This window comes from Aquila chrysaetos, chromosome 25 (genome assembly GCF_900496995.4).
Source record: "Aquila chrysaetos chrysaetos chromosome 25, bAquChr1.4, whole genome shotgun sequence".
Lineage (NCBI taxonomy): Eukaryota > Metazoa > Chordata > Aves > Accipitriformes > Accipitridae > Aquila > Aquila chrysaetos.
The window spans coordinates 11,110,115-11,127,877 of NC_044028.1; the positions used below are offsets into that span (position 1 = coordinate 11,110,115).

Consider the following 17,763-nt stretch of genomic DNA (forward strand, 5'->3'; position numbering starts at 1 on the left):
TTGAATATATTAGTTTGAAATATGGTCTTTATCAACTGGACTCAAGCAGAATAATGGTAGAATATGCAGTTATTTAAAGAAAGCACACTAGTATAGGGCAAGTGTCTGTCCTGTAGTATTAACAAAGTCCTTATAAACTTTGTTGGACTATGTCATCATAAGAAGCAATAGAAATACTGTGTAAGAATTAAATACCTAAATTTCTTAACAGAATAAAAGTCCGTGTTTTCGTTATTTGTATTGTTGATGTAAGGAGCAGTCTATAATGGCGAGGGCCCTGTAAAAACTTACATGTCTGATTTTTCAATATATGCAAATAGATGTATATAAAGAGTTATCATTTGTTTTACTTCCTCTCTTGTTTATCATGGCTTTTTTCCACATGTATGATAAAAGCTGTAGTCCTCTGTATAATAACATGTCACCATACATGCCACTTAGCAGTTAGTGCCCTCCTGAAATAGACTTTGGTTAAGATTGTTGTAAATCTGTACAATCTGCCCTTTCTCTAGTCTTGAGCATGATACATAAGAAGCCCTCTCCCTAAATGAATTTGAAATTCATCCAAGTTGGGATATGTTTATCCTCAGGGAATGTGTGTCCACTCATCTTGTGCTTATTTAAGCATTAGTAGCTTCTTGGGGTGTCAGTGATAAGTACTTTTTAACTTGTATTAAAATTCATCAAAATTCTGTATTTTTCATAACAAAGGCAGCGTTTTGGTAGAATTACCTAATTAGCTGTAATGCATGGTGACATTGAATGACTACAGTCATTAGGTTCTTGCAAATGGAAAAAAGATTTTTTTTAGCAGACGAGAAACTTCTGAGAATTGAAAACATTGCTCAATAGGATTGCAAGGAAAATCGTAGAATCTGACACGCAGGTGTGTACACCAACAATCTCAGCGTTTGATTTTGCAAATTATCTTTGTTTTATCAGACAAATGTTTTGGGGTTTTTTTATGTATTAAAATTGTGTGTTATAAGTGGTGTAATTAGAATGAATTGTATCTGAAATCAAGAAATCTTTTTGGGGGTAAACTTCAAATTTGAGTTATTCTGGAAGCCTGTGCTAAATTTCAGAAGTTTGGCTAAAAGATCTATGATTTCCCCAGCCCCTCCATTTATATTTTGATAGAAGTGACCAAAACTTCTTGTTGTCTCTACAGAAGTGTTTTCCCTAAACACAAAAAACCTGTTTTGGTTTCTTGCTCAGCCTGTGACTTTTGTCTTCTGTTACTGTGTTAATTACCACAACATCCTGGTAACTTTAGGGAAAACTAGTGACAGCAGACCTGCATGCAAATCCTGCTGCATGTCAGGGAAGTGATAAAGTTTAAAAAAAGCAAATACCTATAAGCAGAACCCTTGTGGTGATACAGTGCCATTTTCATTCAAGCCTAACAGTCATGAAGTAGCTGCTTTTTTTATTTGTTATCTAAAACTTCTCTTAGCCTGGAGAATAAACACAGTATTCTTTTGGCTGAAGAATATTGATATTGTTTAAGATTAATTTACTGTTGAGAACAGTTTTTGGTTTTTGATGGTAAAACTTTCTTCTAGGCAAATATAATAATGTAGTGGGAAAATGAGGCATACTTCTCATGAAATATGTAATGAGCTACACCTGTGAGTTTCTTTGACACACAATAATTTATGTAGGCTGTTTAAAAATCATCCCTTTCTTACATTAGGAGTACAGCCTATGGAAGTGCAAAATCAAGATTGTAAAACATTGGTATATGAAGCAACATTCTCCTTTTTGAATTTGTAATTAACGTTCAGTCTTATCACAACTGGAGAATGGCCCCTTATCCTTCCCCGGTTGCCAAGTGACCCAAAGGTTTGACATATTGCCTGTAAAACCTGAAACAGTTTACAGTTCAAAGTGCTTAAAAAAAAAAATAGTAACAGATTAGGTACAAAATAGGGAAGTAAATGTAAATCAAACCTATGGCAAGTTAACCTTAGTGAATTGGATTAACACATTTTGAAGGCAACAATGGTAGAAGTCGAAGTACGTAGTGAATGTCAGGGTCTTTGAAGGGCTTAGGGAGGCAGGAGGTGTCAGGGTGCTGAATGGACACCTCGAAGGAAGAAGCTGTGGCCGGTGCCTCCTTAGAGCTTGAAAAGACACTGCATGTCTTGTAACTCCTCTGGTCAAAGGATCACCTAGCGCTGATCCGTGTCACATCCTGTGATACCAGGGGAAGGACTGAGTGCAGAAACTAAGGCTAATACAGTATTTAATGCAGCCTTTTTAACCCCCTCAAAAAGTGTGTTGTCCTGTGGTTGAGGAGGTAGTATTCAAGAACTCATCCACCAGTCTTTTTAAAAACAGTTCAAGAACATGAAAAAAGTATTCTATTACTGATTTGATTTTGTACACACTTGCTCTCATTTACAGACAAAACTAAAGCAATGTACCACTTTATTATGGTATGTTATCAAAGTGTGTTCAGAAACCTTTCTTAACTGAGTGGTTCGTTGCTGCAACTTTGCCACACCTATTTTTCTTAAATAAGTAGAATTTGAAGAATTTTAAGTTGCTGCTTAAAATAAGTAGATAGTCTTCTGCTTCCCACCTCCATGCCCTTACTAATGTGAGCAGAGGAGGAAGCATATATAAAATTCAGTACACAGCAGTAAAAGGTTTTCTTTTGCTTCCCATAATTCAAAAGAGAAAATAAGTTGCTGCATATCCACTTAGCAATTGGAAAAAACCAGAAGGGATTCATTTTCCAATTAAACCCACATCAGAATTCAAAGACTTTCTGGATTTCATAGCATTTTATGAAGCTTAGTGTAACTTCTTAGGACTTTCAAAACTGTATTTTATGTATTTATTCTGCCAGCTTATTGGCAGAAGTGTTTCATGCATGTGTAATTACTAGTAAGTGAGACAGGATGAGTCACAAGGTAAGCATGTGCAGGTTTTAACATCTCATGTAATTCCACCAGGTGAATTTTGTGTTAGTAACAAAAAAAAGCAGCTCAGAGCTCTTTTTGTAATGCCTCTACATATTGTGTCCTCATCTACGACAGATCTGTTTGAACATTTGCATGTGATGCTGAGGAAGGTTCAAACAAATAGCTGCCTTCCAACCACTGATCATGTTTTACAGCAACCTGAATTAAAGTATGGAAGAGAGTCACAATCAGTAAATTATGTCTAGTCAACCACACTGTTAAAGGCTCCCAGGAACAATGCTGATTTTCTTTTATTTTTTTTTAAGTAAGATTTCTTTTCAGAGTTTCTTCAGTGTGGTGCAACTCTGGAAACCACTGAAAATGTATGGAAATGTTGCCAGTGATCATAGTTAAATTTTTCTTCTAGCTATGTATATTGTATTCTGAGTATCAAATGCTTGCAGTGTATGTATATTTTTTTGATCTCTGTGATGAGGTCTTGAACTTTTTGTATTTGTACTGCTTTTTCACTCAGTGCTTAATTAAGTTGTGGCCCTCATAGCCAGTGAATGTTGTAGAATCCAGAAGTGTAAAAAAAAAAAAAAACATTTATTGCTAAATGCTGGGAGTCCTTGTGGGAAAATATTACTGAATACTTCCACTGTTCTTTTGTTCTTCCCCCAAACATTTGTTACTGGCCACTTCTAAAGCAACAGAATACAGAGAGCTATCATTCTTGGTTTGATCCAGTGTGACCATGCTTGGCTACTGATTCTTTCAGCCACCTACCACTTGCTATAATATGAGTTAAATCTCTCAATATTTTGGTAAAAATAGTCTTTGAACATATGGTAACTCTCAACTTAATTTTTTTTCTTTTCTTGTTCAGTCCTCTGGATAAAAATAGTGTAAAATCCTCATGTAAATTAATCCCACTACCTTCTGTGATTGAATTTGCTTTTGTGTCTGCATCTGCATGAGCAAACGTATTTGCCTGTGTTGCACGTGTGCAACAGTTGCATGCATGCGTTTCCATCACCAGTGATGGAAAGTGTGTGCAGGCCTTTAGGAGTACCATTTCTCAAATACTGTAGCAGACAAGGTATGATATCCCTCCAGTGTGGATAGTGTAAGTTTAATATTTAAACTTGTTTTGGATATTTTTTTTTTTTTAAACAACCACTCCCCCACCCCCAGCATCCCTCCAAACTTAGCAGTAGTCTAGAGGGTTAACTACTATAGGTTTTGGTATGTGGGCCTATCTTTTGAAAAAGGGTTGATGTTGAATTTATGGAGGTTCTGCTTACAGTACATTTGGGAAGCAGAGGAAGGGAGAAGAGACTCTGTAACAGGGTCACCTGAGTGAGTATCTTAGGGTTTTTTGCTGTCTAATGTGATGGGTCTTGTCAGTGGAGTTACCTTCTACTTTCATATTGGGGTATATTTATTTTTCAAATACAGTTTAGTATCGATCGCTGTAGGTAAATCAGACTCTGCCAGATGATACCTTTCACATTCTCTGGAAGCTTCTAGATGGCATCTAATCCTTAAATGGATAAATGTTCCTGTCCAGATCTCTTGTGTCAGTGTCACAAGCTTCTGCCAGGCTTCTTGGCTTAAAGTTTGTAAAAGAGATTCCTTCAAAGCAAAAGCAGTTCTTTGGAAAATACTACTTACTTGTCTTTGAACTTGTCACTGGTTCACAGGGAATAAGTTCAATGATTTTTAAAGCTCTTTCATCCTGACAGGTGCTTTAACAAGTGTCTGTTGTTACCTGGTTTCAGCAGTGAAATCAGAATTTTTGACCTGTTTTGTGTAGCTAGAGGGTTGTAACTGCTGGAAGATGAGCCTTTTCTGCATGTCAGTCTTTCTTAAGCTGCCTGCTGCAGGTCAGTTTTACTCTTTTGTCTAGTTAAAGGGCATCTCTCCAGTAAGTTAAGATTAAAAATTGGTTTAAAGGTACCACAAATAGGAAAAAAATAGATTTACAAGAGTATTTGGATTAGGCATTTTCTCATGCGTTTTGAAAACTACCATTGTAAAAGTTTGACAGGGAAACCTGAATGGGGAAATGGCAGGGAAGACTGCCATTTTATTTCTGCCTTTGCTAGAACAGTCTTGAACGGTAACTTCTTGTGTTTCCTAGGTAAGAAATGTTGGCTTTTTTAACCTCTGCTAGGAATTATTATTTGAACATGTTTGAATACCCCTTAGTTGAACTGCAAGTTTAATACCTCTTAGTTGAACTGGCAATCTAAAAAAAAAATGAACTGTCAATTTATGCAAATTTCCCCTGAATTTGCATAAAAATGCTCAATGACCTAAAACCTGCATTCGTCAAATTTTTCAGTGTTTAGCTTCCCAAACAACTTATTTTCTAGAAGGTGACTTTCTTGTAAGAATAGTGTTGTACTTATCCACTGATAGCTCTCTCATTTGGTGGTGGGTTGTTTGGGGGGGGGGGGGGGTGTCATGTTGGTTTTTGGTGTTGGTTTTTTTTTCCCCTCTGTTACTATTATGGCAGAGGGGCTAGTTGTTTTTTTTTAATGAGAGTCTGTACACCGTGAGAGTTGACTGTCGAGTCAACTTAACTGAGGATATGGTAATGGGTTTTTTGGTGGAGAAACATGAGTTCTCAGGTGAAGTAAAAGGATAATTTCTAAATGAGATTTGCCACTGAAAGACTTGTGATTGTATTTTCTGTTTCCCATACTCTGTAGAAAGATTAGGGTGTCCCTTAACAGGTTTTTGATTTTGGTTTTGGTTTTTTTTGTTTTGTTTTTCTTCAATTTTGGATAGGACTGCATATGAATTTTTACATTTATGGGAATAGTTGAAGTTTTATTGCTGGTGTAGAATGGTTATGAAAAAGAAAAACATCATTCAGTTGGGCTAAAGTGGCACATACTTAATTTTTTAGCTAAAGCATTATAACGAGCACTTACTTGAACGCCTTGCGTTTCTCAAATCCTTCTTGCCTTCTGATGCTCTTTCTTTTGTTATTCATCAGAAAAAGTTATTACTTTCCTCGTGGAGAAAAAAAATAGGATCTAACAATCCACATCACAGTTGAGTTTTCTTTGGGTTATTTTAGGTTAGTAGTATGTTCTCATTTTGTCTATTTTGAGTTCAGGATATTCAACATATTGTTATTTTTAAATGAGTACACACAGACTAATTAAAAGAATCTGGCTGATGCATGAATTTGTATTGAGGATGTTGTGGGGACAGTAGTAAGATAAATGTTTAGTAAGATAAATGTTTTTTGGTCTTTTCTTAAAAGTTGTTATCTTTTTTCCTGAAAGATGGTTGACCCTACTCTAGCAGAAATGGGAAAGAATCTGAATGAAGCAATGAAGATGCTAGAAGACAATCAAAGGTATGTGCAAAGTATAACAACTACAAAAACAATAGCTGTTTGTGCTAAGGGGAGGATTATTAATGTTGCTGTCATTAAGCAGGAAAGAACTCATTTTCATAGTAGTTTAAGTCCATATTGTCTTTCTGAAGCTTATACCTATACAAATCACCATTGTTCCTCAAATGATGGGATTTTTAAAATAAATGTACATATTTTTATGCATATTCTGTAATATTCAGAGCAAGTTCCAGCAAGTCTATTTTTTCAGAGATGTTAGATTTTTTTTTTTCTTATTGCTGTGCAAGTAACTTTTAATTCCTATATATATGAGACTGTTCTGTAAGTTTGACATTTTCTGTTAAAGGACTAAAAACCCCAAACTTAGGAGCTCTTTAATTCAGTCTGAGCTAAACTTTTGTGTTGGTCTCATCTGATTTACTTATGAAAATGTTGTCAGTTAAATAGATTGCAAACGTCAGTATGTATTTCTGCAAGTCAAAGTCAACTACATATTTGATGTTATAAAACATAAACTAAATACATAGTTTATTCTTGTGTCTCTAACTTAGAAAAGCAGAGGAAGAAAATGAAAAGAAGTATGCACGGAAGGATATTCCTGGACCACTCCAAGGCAGGTAGGTGATAACTAGATAATGCTCTTTACTTTTCAGAATCTGTAAAATACATGTAACATGTTTGTTTTCCAAGCAACTTCTGTATTAATGCAAACATGAACATTTATCAACCTTTTCCATACTCATGTAGGGGCGGGGGGGGGGGGGGAGATTATCCTCATACCAACTACTTCCATACTCACATAGGTAAAAGAAAAAAAAGATTACTTGTCCTGGGTGACTGAAATTTTGAACTGTTGGAATTTAATGAAGTATTGGTGCCTACAGCTGTGATTGAGACTTAAAGTAAATATAAACTTGTGCTATAGAATAAAGATTCATTAAAACACCCAGATAAAAAAAACCAAACTGAGACTGATAAGGTAGAAAACCTGGAAAAAAAAAAACCAAAAAAACCCCCCAAAACCACAAAACAAAACCAAAACACCCTCCCCCCACCTTTTTAGCACAGCTGTCTTAAAAAATTATATGGTGCTCTTGTGCATAAGGCAGGTAAGATCATTGTACCTGAAAACTAAAAGTTAAATTGGTTGTAGCCTCTTTGGAAGATGATCCTGCAGGAGCCCAGAGTAGCACTTCAGAAAGTATTGCAAAATCTATTTAAGTCTTTTGTGTACATAAACTAAACTTGGTTTTGAGTGGAGACACTGATTTAGCTTTTTTAAGAATAAAAAGCAATTTCAACTGTCAGAGTGTAAGTTCTTATACTACTGTAAATTTTATTTGGAATTATACAAATTGAAGTGTTGTGGGTCTTTTCCAGTTTTACCGTGTTAGAGTGCATCATGTCAGAAGTCTAATGAAGCTTTTGTTTGCCAGAAACTAATATTTGTAGGTGGTAGTTTAACAGATGTGCTGAGTTTGTGAGACGAAGCTGGATCATGCAAAGAGAAATTTGGATCCTTAGCTATGACCTTCCTTTGCTATGTAGCAATAAGCAATTAAATGTTGTCAAGTCAAACTTTTCAGTCCAAATTTTCAGATTTCAGTAGATGTGTTTTTATGTGGGTCTGAGTTCATACTTATTGAAGTGTCCTACTATAATTAAGTAGGGTTTTGAATTAATTGATTCAGCAACGTTGTCTTCATGATTTGTTTTTCTGAGAGCAAGGAACCATTTTTGTTGCTATACTCAGCATTCTGTAAAAGTGCAGTGTTGTCTTAATGTCTTACCATGCAGTGTCCCAGATGGCCTCTTTGTTGGATACTGGTACTTACCTTTTTTTTTTTTTTTTTTTTTTTGTATGACTTTTGTTTTCCCCACCTTGGTATGCCAGTGGCCAGGATATGGTGAGCATACTTCAGTTAGTTCAGAACCTAATGCATGGAGAGGAAGAAGAGGAAACTTCACAGGCCTACCGGTAAAGCCAATATGAATTATTGTTTGTGGAAGATATCTGATTTTTCTATATTCTGATTATTATAGAACTTATACATTTAAGTGTTTTAAAGTGTAAAGATACTGTGCAACTGTGTAACTTTTTAAAGGAAACTTACATTATACAGTGAACCAGAATAATGCATTAGGCTTGGCTTTCTTAAAATTTTAAAGCTTTCATTTCTAATTACTAAATTGAATTATACAAGGGAATTGTTTCTGATGTGACAGCTCATTTTGTTTTCTACTTTCTGAAGGTTGTTTTAAGTCTGAAATTCTTATAGAACTTTGAATACCGATATTTTTTTTTACCATCTCTCCCTGTAGATTTTAAAGGAAAAAAAAGAAAATAAAATTTGTTTCCATTTTTCTGTAAAATGGAAATAATGCTAACTAATCTGCAGAAGATTATTGAAAACTAACATCTGAAAAACAACTTGGAGATTAAAAAACCAACCAAACAAAAAACCCTCAACAAACCAAAAAACCCTCAACAAACTAATGAATGCTATACCTCTAAAGATATTAATAATAAGCCTTTTGAGTTTCCTCTGCATGAGGAGAGAAAGGTATGTGTTTAACACATTTTAAAGTCCCGGTGCAGATAAGGTGCTTAGTTCCAACTCATGCGAGCTAATTGGCTAAAAAAGATGCTGAGGTGTTATTGTAAGCAGCTAGGCCAAGTGAAGTGCAAGTGCTTTTGTCTGCACTGGCTTTTTAGTATGTAATACACAATGACAGGAAGGTGACTGTGGTATACTGTACTCCGCTCTGCTAAATAGTTAAAATTGCATGTCAACAAATTCTGCCACTCTACAGTAAAAACACACAAACCTAAAATTACTGTAATGTTCATGACTTTTATTTAGTTGGCAGTTACTCTGTTTTGGCTTCCAGACTTCAAAATGTTGGTGAACAGGGTCACATGGCTCTACTGGGACATAGTTTGGCTGCTTATATATCAGTGCTAGACAGGGAAAGACTGAGAAAACTTACAACAAGGATCCTTTCTGATACTACTCTCTGGCTCTGCAGGCTTTTCAGGTGAGTCACTGTGAATAACTTATGTATGAATTGGTAGTGATAACTGTTTAAAAATGTGTGGCTGGACTGAAGATGTCAGCAAAAGAAACCACTGTGCCACAAACTTAGAAATATTCTTTGAAAGGTCTGAAACACAACACAATTAAAAAAAAAAAAAGAGACTGCATTTTGAATGGCAGGAACTTATTAGTAACATGGTTGCCATAAAAATCCTTTTATAAGAGCTATATGGTGGAGGTAAGGGCCAGAGTACAGTTGCAGACATACGGTTGGTCAAACATTTAACTAAATTCTTCTTTCTTGAGCCATATGCTATGTTGCTGAGACTTGGGGTACTTCCTGTTTTTAAAATACATTTTCAGTTAACTTCTCCTTTGCTCTTCCTGGATCTAGTTTATTTTTCCAGGTATGGTAGGTGACACTACCGAAATTTACAGTACAGTGAAATATTTCATAAATGCCTGTTTCATCATGTACCATAGATATCTTAAACTGTTCCATGAGAGAAGAAGAATGGAGATCAGCTGGGGGGAGGTGTTGGAGTTGGGGGGATTCACTGATTAGAAATTCCTTTCTTTCTTCCTGAAGCAAAAAAACCAAACTGCTTTTTCCCTTTCATGATACTGTATCTTTCAGAAAATGTTGCCAGTGCTACTGAGATTTATTTACTTGTTTATCTATCTGTTTATCTATCTGTTTATCTATCTGTTTATCTATCTGTTTATCTATCTGTTTATCTATCTGTTTATCTATCTGTTTATCTATCTGTTTATCTATCTGTTTATTTATTTGTATTAGCGCAGTGCAAGCTGAAATGGTAAAAATATAACTGAAGTTAACCTTAATTTAGTTGTTAGAATTACAAAGGATTTTTCTTACATTGATGGGCTCACCTCTATCAGAATTATTTTATAAATTCAGTGATTATTTTTATCTGTCTTTGACTTAAAGATCTTGAAACCTTGTGAAATGATGATATTTGAGAAGTTGCAGATAATCTGCTATTTTGACAAATGTATGTGTATATAGAGAGGGTGTCAGTGATGTTTCTAAATGGCATGGCTAACAAAAAAATATTTCTGTTTTGAATCAAATACTCAGTAACATTATGATTTTGTGATTAATGCTGGGTATCTATTGGACTGTGGTCCCCAAACTTTTTTGACCCATAGGCAGCAGCATTGAACAAATACTGTATTGTGAACCGCTTCATGCTTCTTGACATTTTATGTGGCTATGAGCAACACTAGAGGAATTTCCCTTTGCCTGTGTTAGATCACAGAACTGTTGTGTAAAGGTGAAGTAAATGTTTGCATGTGGGTCATTCTGGAGTTTAACTCTGGAATACTTAGCAGTATTTGTGCATCAGATAGTCTGTGATAACCTAAGATGTTTCAGGGCCTGTATGTAAATTTGTTGATAAATGCCACTCTTAAATTGTGCAAGGCACTGACTTAGATGTTTGTCCTGGTTTCAGCTGGGATAGAGTTAATTTTCTTCTTAGTAGCTGGTACAGTGTGTTTTGGATTTAGTGTGAGAATAATGTTGATAACACACTAATGTTTTAGTTGTTGATAAGTAGTGCTTATCCTAAGTTAAGGATTTTTTTGTTTCCCATGCTCTGCCAGCAAGCAGGTGTTCAAGAAGCTGTGAGGGACCATAGCCAGGACAGCTGACCTGAACTAGCTAAAGGGATATTCCATATCATAGAACGTCATGTACAGTATGTAGACAGGGGGAAGTTGGCCAGAAGGGGCGGATCGCTGCTCAGGCATCGGTCAGTGGGGGGTGAGCAATTGCATTGTGCATCACTTGTCTTGTCTTGGGTTTAATATTTTTAAAATTATTATTATTATTATTATTATTATATTATTATTTCATTTTACTTCAGTTATTGAATAGTTCTTTTCTCAACCCATGAGTTACTTTTTGTTTTTTGATTCTCCTCCCTGTCCCATTGGGAGGGGGGGAGTGAGCGAGCCGCTGTGTGGTGTCTAGATGCTGGCTGGGGTTAAACCACAACAGTGTTGCACAAAAATGCTAAAAGAAAAATCTAGCTTGTAAGTTGCTTAATAAATTGACAACACCCATACCTTATCTCTTCTTTGGTTAATTTGCGCCCGTTTCTTGACTATAAATGTTAATACGCTGATCTGAGTTTGATTCTTAAACAGGTTAAAAATGGTTGGGGAGGAGCAGACATCACCCCCCACACTCCCACAAGCCCCAAGGAAACATGCCTAATAAATCAGATTGAAGGCAAAATAGCCATAAAATCATTAAAATATTCCTGGGGAAAAATATACTTAATTTATGTAACTCACGTATTTAAAACATCTGGAAAACTGTCTTGCTGTGTGCTGAATAGATTGTACTAAATTGTGGTCTTATTTTCAAACTCTCTAAAATAACAAATGACATCAGTAATTTTGGGTATTAGAAAATACCTTGATTTGTGATTTCATAATAAAGTTTGCAAGTTTCTGCCCATTCACCTTACTTCATGTGTCTCATTCCAATTTTACTAACTTAACCTAAAGAATGTCAGGTTGCATTCTCTTTAAAATTAGCGGTCCAGAATTTACGTGTATATTAAAACCAGATGAAGCCTTTCATGTGTTTCACACTGCTCTTAGTAAGCAGGGTTTTGAACTCTGTAAAGGCAATCCTTAGGAACCCAGATGTTTTTTTCTTTCTTACTTTATGTCTGAGTCTAGATGAAAATATGTATTAGGCTTCCCTCATTGTTAATCTCAGCCTATCTCATCAAGTTTCCTTCTACTCTACTTTATCCTGGGAAAATAGAAGGGTTTTTTTATCCATCTTCTTTGTCCTCTTGTGAGCGCCTTTGCTGTCAGTGTTATTTTAGTCACTAAACTGACTATTGGTTTTGTGGGTCATGTTTACTCGGCTTTTCTTGCAGATATGAAAATGGATCAGCATATTATCATGAAGATGATCGTGAAGGTCTCCTAAAAATCTGTCGACTTGTTATTCATACACGCTATGAAGATTATACAATAGAAGGATTTAACGTGCTATATACTAAGCAGCCTGTCATATACATTAGTTCTGCAGCTAGAACAGGCTTGGGCCAAGCTCTCTGCAATCAGGTAAAGTGAATCAGTTGGGGTTTTAGCTGCAAGTAGAATCTACCTGGCTTCATATTGCCTACTTGAAATTTAGATTTTAGAAATATACTCAGACTTTTCCTGCAGGAGACTGGTACTTGCAGTACAGTCTGGTACAGTACTGGCAGCAGTCTTGTAAATTGGTTTGGGCCAATGGAAATTTTCCTTTAGATCCATGTGTCTGCCTGGAACTTCCACTGTTAGAAGTGAAGCTTCACTACTATCTCAGTAGCTGTAGTGGACTGTATGTTTAAAGTAAAACCATTTGTCTGGAAAAAATACTTTCAGGTTGCATTTACAGTCTGTGTTTTGCAGCAGTGATACAGTGGGAGGAAGAGAAATTGTCTGAATATTTCCACTGAAAGGATCTTACATGCTAACTTTTTTTTTTTTTTAAACAAGTGATTGTTTCTAGATTGCATTGCGCTTTACATAAGCTGTTGGTCATGGTGAAAAGGACCCGAGCCCAAACATACTGGATTTCCAAACACTGATTTATTATAAAATTTAGTTGAATGATGCCCCTGTACTCTTATTTTCAATAAACATTTTTTTTTTTTAAGAGGAAAACAGTTGAGGGAGAAGTAGGCTGTGCTGATCCCATTTCAAAAAGTCTTTTGGAAAAGCAAGATTACCCCGACAACCCAGCGCTTTAAAGAAACCCAGTTTTTCCTAATTATGTCATAAAACTTATTGGTTTTGCCAAGTATTTATTTGCATGAATGTTTGTAGATTTAAATAAGCTAATTGAGGCCATATACAGACATTACTACTGCATAGTGCACTAGTGATATTTTTCAAACTTAACATGCACTGAAATGACGAGTCAAGTTCTTAGGGCCTTTGTTTTTCAAGTCTTGGGAGAAGGCAGGCAGAGGTACTACCAATAGATTTAAAATGTAGACTGCAGAGAAATAAAAATGGTATCATAGATGGAACTTGTCTTGGCCAAAATTACTTGGGAAGTAGGTGGTAAGAGTTCACTGCAGTAAGTTGGTGTCTTTGCTAAGCCAAGTGTTGCATGTAGTTACTGACCAGAACTTCTTGATACAAGAAATAGTGCTAAGAATCAGTATTTTGGGACCCTTTTGCTTCTGAGTACAGAGTAGATCCTGCTATTAACAGTGGTGCCTTATCTTTTGTTTATAAGGTAACCTGTCCACATTAGGTGATCACTGAACTTAGAAGTGATAGCATTTTATCTTAGATTTTGAGAAGTAGTGTATATCGTAGAGCAGACAGTTGGAACTGAGTAATCAGATGTTAATTCAATTTCTGTTAAATGAAAGGGTGAAAACAAACTAGTCTGTAACTGTAGTTCTCTTAATTTGCTGAATCTTCTGTTCAGTGATGAGCATGATCAACTACATTTCACTTGTCTAGTGATCTTCCAAGGTAAAGATCAAAATGTAAGAGACCTTGTTTCCCCAGCTCCCCCTCATGTTAGTGATGCAAAAGTTATCTGGAATTTGCCTCCATATCGAAGGAAGAATTTCACTTACCAGCGTGAATAGTCAGCTGAACTGTATGATCCAAGTAGGCAGGTTGCTCTCTACTCAGTAGTAAAGTGACTGTGAACCTCCAGTGGAACATGGCCCATGCACAAAGCACACGTTTTCTTATAGGATGTATTAATTGTAGGTGTGGCCAAGAAAAAGAGGATTGAGTTTAGGCTGTTGTACAGAGCATGAGTATTTCATTAGAAAAACGGAATGCAGTTGACGTGCTAACCAAAAGTTGATTGTTGTTTTTTTCCAATTTCTCCTGTGTTTTCTTTTCTCTGCTATTAATTTGATTCTAAGTTTTAGCAGGAAACTTAATTTATAATGTAATATCCAGCTTTTTATTGTCATGTTACTATTTTTTGTGTCACTCTGTATATTTCTGTGAACACTTGAAATGAGTATGTCTCAGTTGTTGAAATTCCATCATTTTCATTGCAGCTAGGGTTACCCCTTTCTTGCATGTGCCGTGTGCCTTGTAACACTATGTTTGGATCTCAACACCAAATGGTAAGTTTGTCTTCCTTAAGAGCTCTTGTGGTGGGTTTTTTTGTGGTTTTGGTTTGTTTTTTTTTTTTTCTTTGGAAAGCCTCGTTAAATGAATGTCAAGTATGTTGTTAGGAAAAGCTTATTGATGTACTTACTTTTTCAACCTCTAAGTCTTCTGTGTTGTAGCTGTACAAATCATAGATTGAAATACTCTAAAAAGCCAGCAGCTTGTATCTTGGTCTTGTCAATTGCAAGATATTTTTAATAGCATCTAGTAAGGTGCTTTTTAGTCCAAGATTTCTAGAATACATGTAGTCATGCGTACATTTACAAACTACATGATGTATGTGTGTTGTGTTTTTCACAAATGCTTTATCTGACCTTCAAGTTATTTTACCTTTGAGAAGAAACTGCAAGCCACAAAGACATTAAGAATGTCTTCCAGAACTTCAGAATGCTGTCCATTTTCACTCTTAATGCATTTTTCCAGTTCAGCAGAAACAATTCTGTATTGTTTGACAAACATATTTATAAATACATATCTTGTTCTTATTGATAACAGGATGTTGCTTTGTTGGACAGAGTGATTAAAGATGATGTTGAGTCTGGAAAACTGCCTTTGTTGCTTGTGGCCAATGCTGGTAAGTGCTGTGGACAAACAATAACAAAAAAAGCATGCTATTTCATGAATATATATAAAATCCAGAATAAAAAGATACTTTGTTAAACAGCTTAGTGATTGTATGTCAAGAAATATCAGGAAATATCTTTATGACTAAACAATAATTATCTGTCCAGAGGGGCTTCTAACTGATTTGAAGTTGAATGGTACTGCTATGGTTCTGCTTATGTCAGTTGATGTATTACTATGACTAGAACTTATTTTACTGAGTGCAAATCTCTTGTTGAAAATCAGTTTCACATTAACACTTCAGAATTTTTTGATGGGTGTGCCATCAACTTTAGCTTTAAAAACTATATTTTTTCTTCTAGTTAATTAAAAAGAACTGCTCGTGAACAAAGTTTGTTTTAAGTACAAATGAATGAGGTGACTGTTACTTGCTTTGGACTTGGAAAAATATCTGAGATGTTAATTTTGGTTTAGTTTCTTTTAGTTGAGGTCATACATTGAACGTATTAAAAAGTCTGCATTTCTTATCTGAGGCTGCTGAGTCTTTTATTGCCTAGGATGTCTAATTTTCTAAGTATTTTTAACATATTGACAAACAAAACAAGTATCTCTATTTTTTTGTCTAGAATTCCAGTTACTCATAAGTCACAATGAATCAGATACAAATATTGTGTAGTGGGCTCTTTTTAAATACCTTCTTTCCTGCTCTTGTGTGACTTCTTTGACAACAGTACAAGAGGTCCTCTTATGTAGAGTCCTAATTTGCATGCTTATCCTTTGTCATTGCCTTTTTTCCTTTTCAACAAAGGGACACCAGGTGCTGGGCACACAGATAAACTTGGCCGACTGAAGGAACTTTGTGAGCAGTATAATATGTGGCTCCATGTAGAAGGGTACGAAACTTGAAATTTATTTCAGTATAACTATATTCATTAAGTAATGGACAGCACATAATTTTACAGCTAACCAGAGAGTCATAGGACCATCTTTATTTTTGTCATATTAAGCATTTTATATGGTTATAATTTTGTCACTGTATGACATATGAATTGTTTTTACATATGCAGGAATAATTAATTGGAGTGGTTATTTCAGCATAGGTTAGTCGTTACTTTTACTCAGATGGTAATCTTATCTGCCCTTGCTTTGAAGAGCTTGGAACATGAATAAAAAGACCTTATAGGACAAGTCAGGGGAGACATTATACAGTGATTATTGAGAATGAGGAAGGAGAATGAACTGAGTGTGGAAGAGATGACACTTTAATGAACGTTGTCAAGACGACTGCTGCAAGTACAGTGTGCAACATAACTGGGAGGAGGATTAAACCAAGAGGAAAAGAAATTCCAAGAACTTAGACAATGTTAATGAAGACTCCAGTGCTCTAAGACTAATTTTTTTGAGCCTGGAGTAGAGACTTTGTTTCTCCTGATACTTCATTGTATAGTGTTATATTTGCATGCTGTTTATTTCTGATCCCAGATTGATGCTGAATTATGGGTAGGACTTTGGGGAGTGATTTCCCCAAAGGTTGGACTGAAACATTTTTAGATTAAAATGGATTTTTACTTTTGGGTTTTCAATCTTGGAAGACCATGTAGCAACATCTACTGCACTGTTAATAAAAAAATATAAGAACAAAAGTTACCTCCCTTTACACATCACCATGAAATATTTAAACTAAAGATTAAAATGCTGTCTCTTAATAAATATTTAGTATGTGCTAAAACCACTTTCTTTTTCTAGTGTGAATTTGGCAACTTTGGCTTTGGGTTATGTCTCCTCTTCTGTATTGGTATGTTTTACTACATCTAGAAACTTTAATAATGTGCTCTAGATTTTAAGGTCAAGATCTAATAAAAATATATATGGCTTATATTCTGCTTATTGTAATAAACTTCAGGCTGCTACCAAATGTGACAGCATGACTCTTACTCTGGGTTCCTGGCTGGGTCTTCCGGCTGTACCTGCAGTGACACTCTACAGACATGAGGATCCATCTTTGGTATGTTCAGCTTCTCAGGCATTGTTCTCAAGATCTTGAAACTTTAATTTTGATCATGGTATAGTGACTTGTTCTTAATAAGCATCTAAATTATAATTTGCAAAAGCTCCCCTGTTTAGGCTGTGACATACTCCATAAGCTGGCAAAAATGGAATAATTGAAGAGAGGTTAATAGCGGTTTGTTTATTGTTTATTTTCCTCTTTAGTCCTTAGCAGCTGGGCTGACATCGAGTCAGCCTGTAGAGAAGCTCCGTGCCCTGCCACTGTGGCTCTCCTTGCAGTACCTGGGCCATGATGGGATTGTGGAGAGGATAAAGCATGCCTCACAACTAGTAAGCAACAGCTTGTTGGCACATGGTTTATGGATACTTTGCTTCTTTGAGCATGGGCTGGAGACTGTTCTTAAGAATCCTCACCATCTAATTTAACAGTTTGAGTCTCCAAGCAGAAACAAAGTTCAGATAGCAACAACAGTACAAGCAATATCCAGATGGCTATCAGAGAACACTATTATACTTAGGAATGTTTTTATAATAGCTGTTAATACATCTTTTTTGACTGTTGTGATGCATTGTAGATGAATCAACTAAAAATACTGTAGTTGTTGACAGTATAGCATATTGGTTTGTATTGTGTTACAAATTATGAAAGCAGAGTAAAGTCTTTGGGAGAGGG

The 17,763-nt window shown here is 35.6% G+C and overlaps 1 protein-coding gene across 1 annotated transcript in view; it reads left to right on the plus strand.

Moving 5' to 3' along the window:
* PDXDC1 (pyridoxal dependent decarboxylase domain containing 1) overlaps positions 1-17,763 on the plus strand; it is a 33,968-nt gene that overhangs the window by 1,512 nt on the left and 14,693 nt on the right. The window contains exons 2-12 of the mRNA XM_030001929.2: positions 6,218-6,291; positions 6,843-6,908; positions 8,186-8,269; positions 9,184-9,330; positions 12,254-12,443; positions 14,405-14,473; positions 15,015-15,093; positions 15,892-15,976; positions 16,830-16,878; positions 16,987-17,088; positions 17,295-17,420. Of these exons, the coding sequence (XP_029857789.1) occupies positions 6,218-6,291; positions 6,843-6,908; positions 8,186-8,269; positions 9,184-9,330; positions 12,254-12,443; positions 14,405-14,473; positions 15,015-15,093; positions 15,892-15,976; positions 16,830-16,878; positions 16,987-17,088; positions 17,295-17,420 (1,071 nt within the window). The remainder of the gene's footprint in view (positions 1-6,217; positions 6,292-6,842; positions 6,909-8,185; positions 8,270-9,183; positions 9,331-12,253; positions 12,444-14,404; positions 14,474-15,014; positions 15,094-15,891; positions 15,977-16,829; positions 16,879-16,986; positions 17,089-17,294; positions 17,421-17,763) is intronic.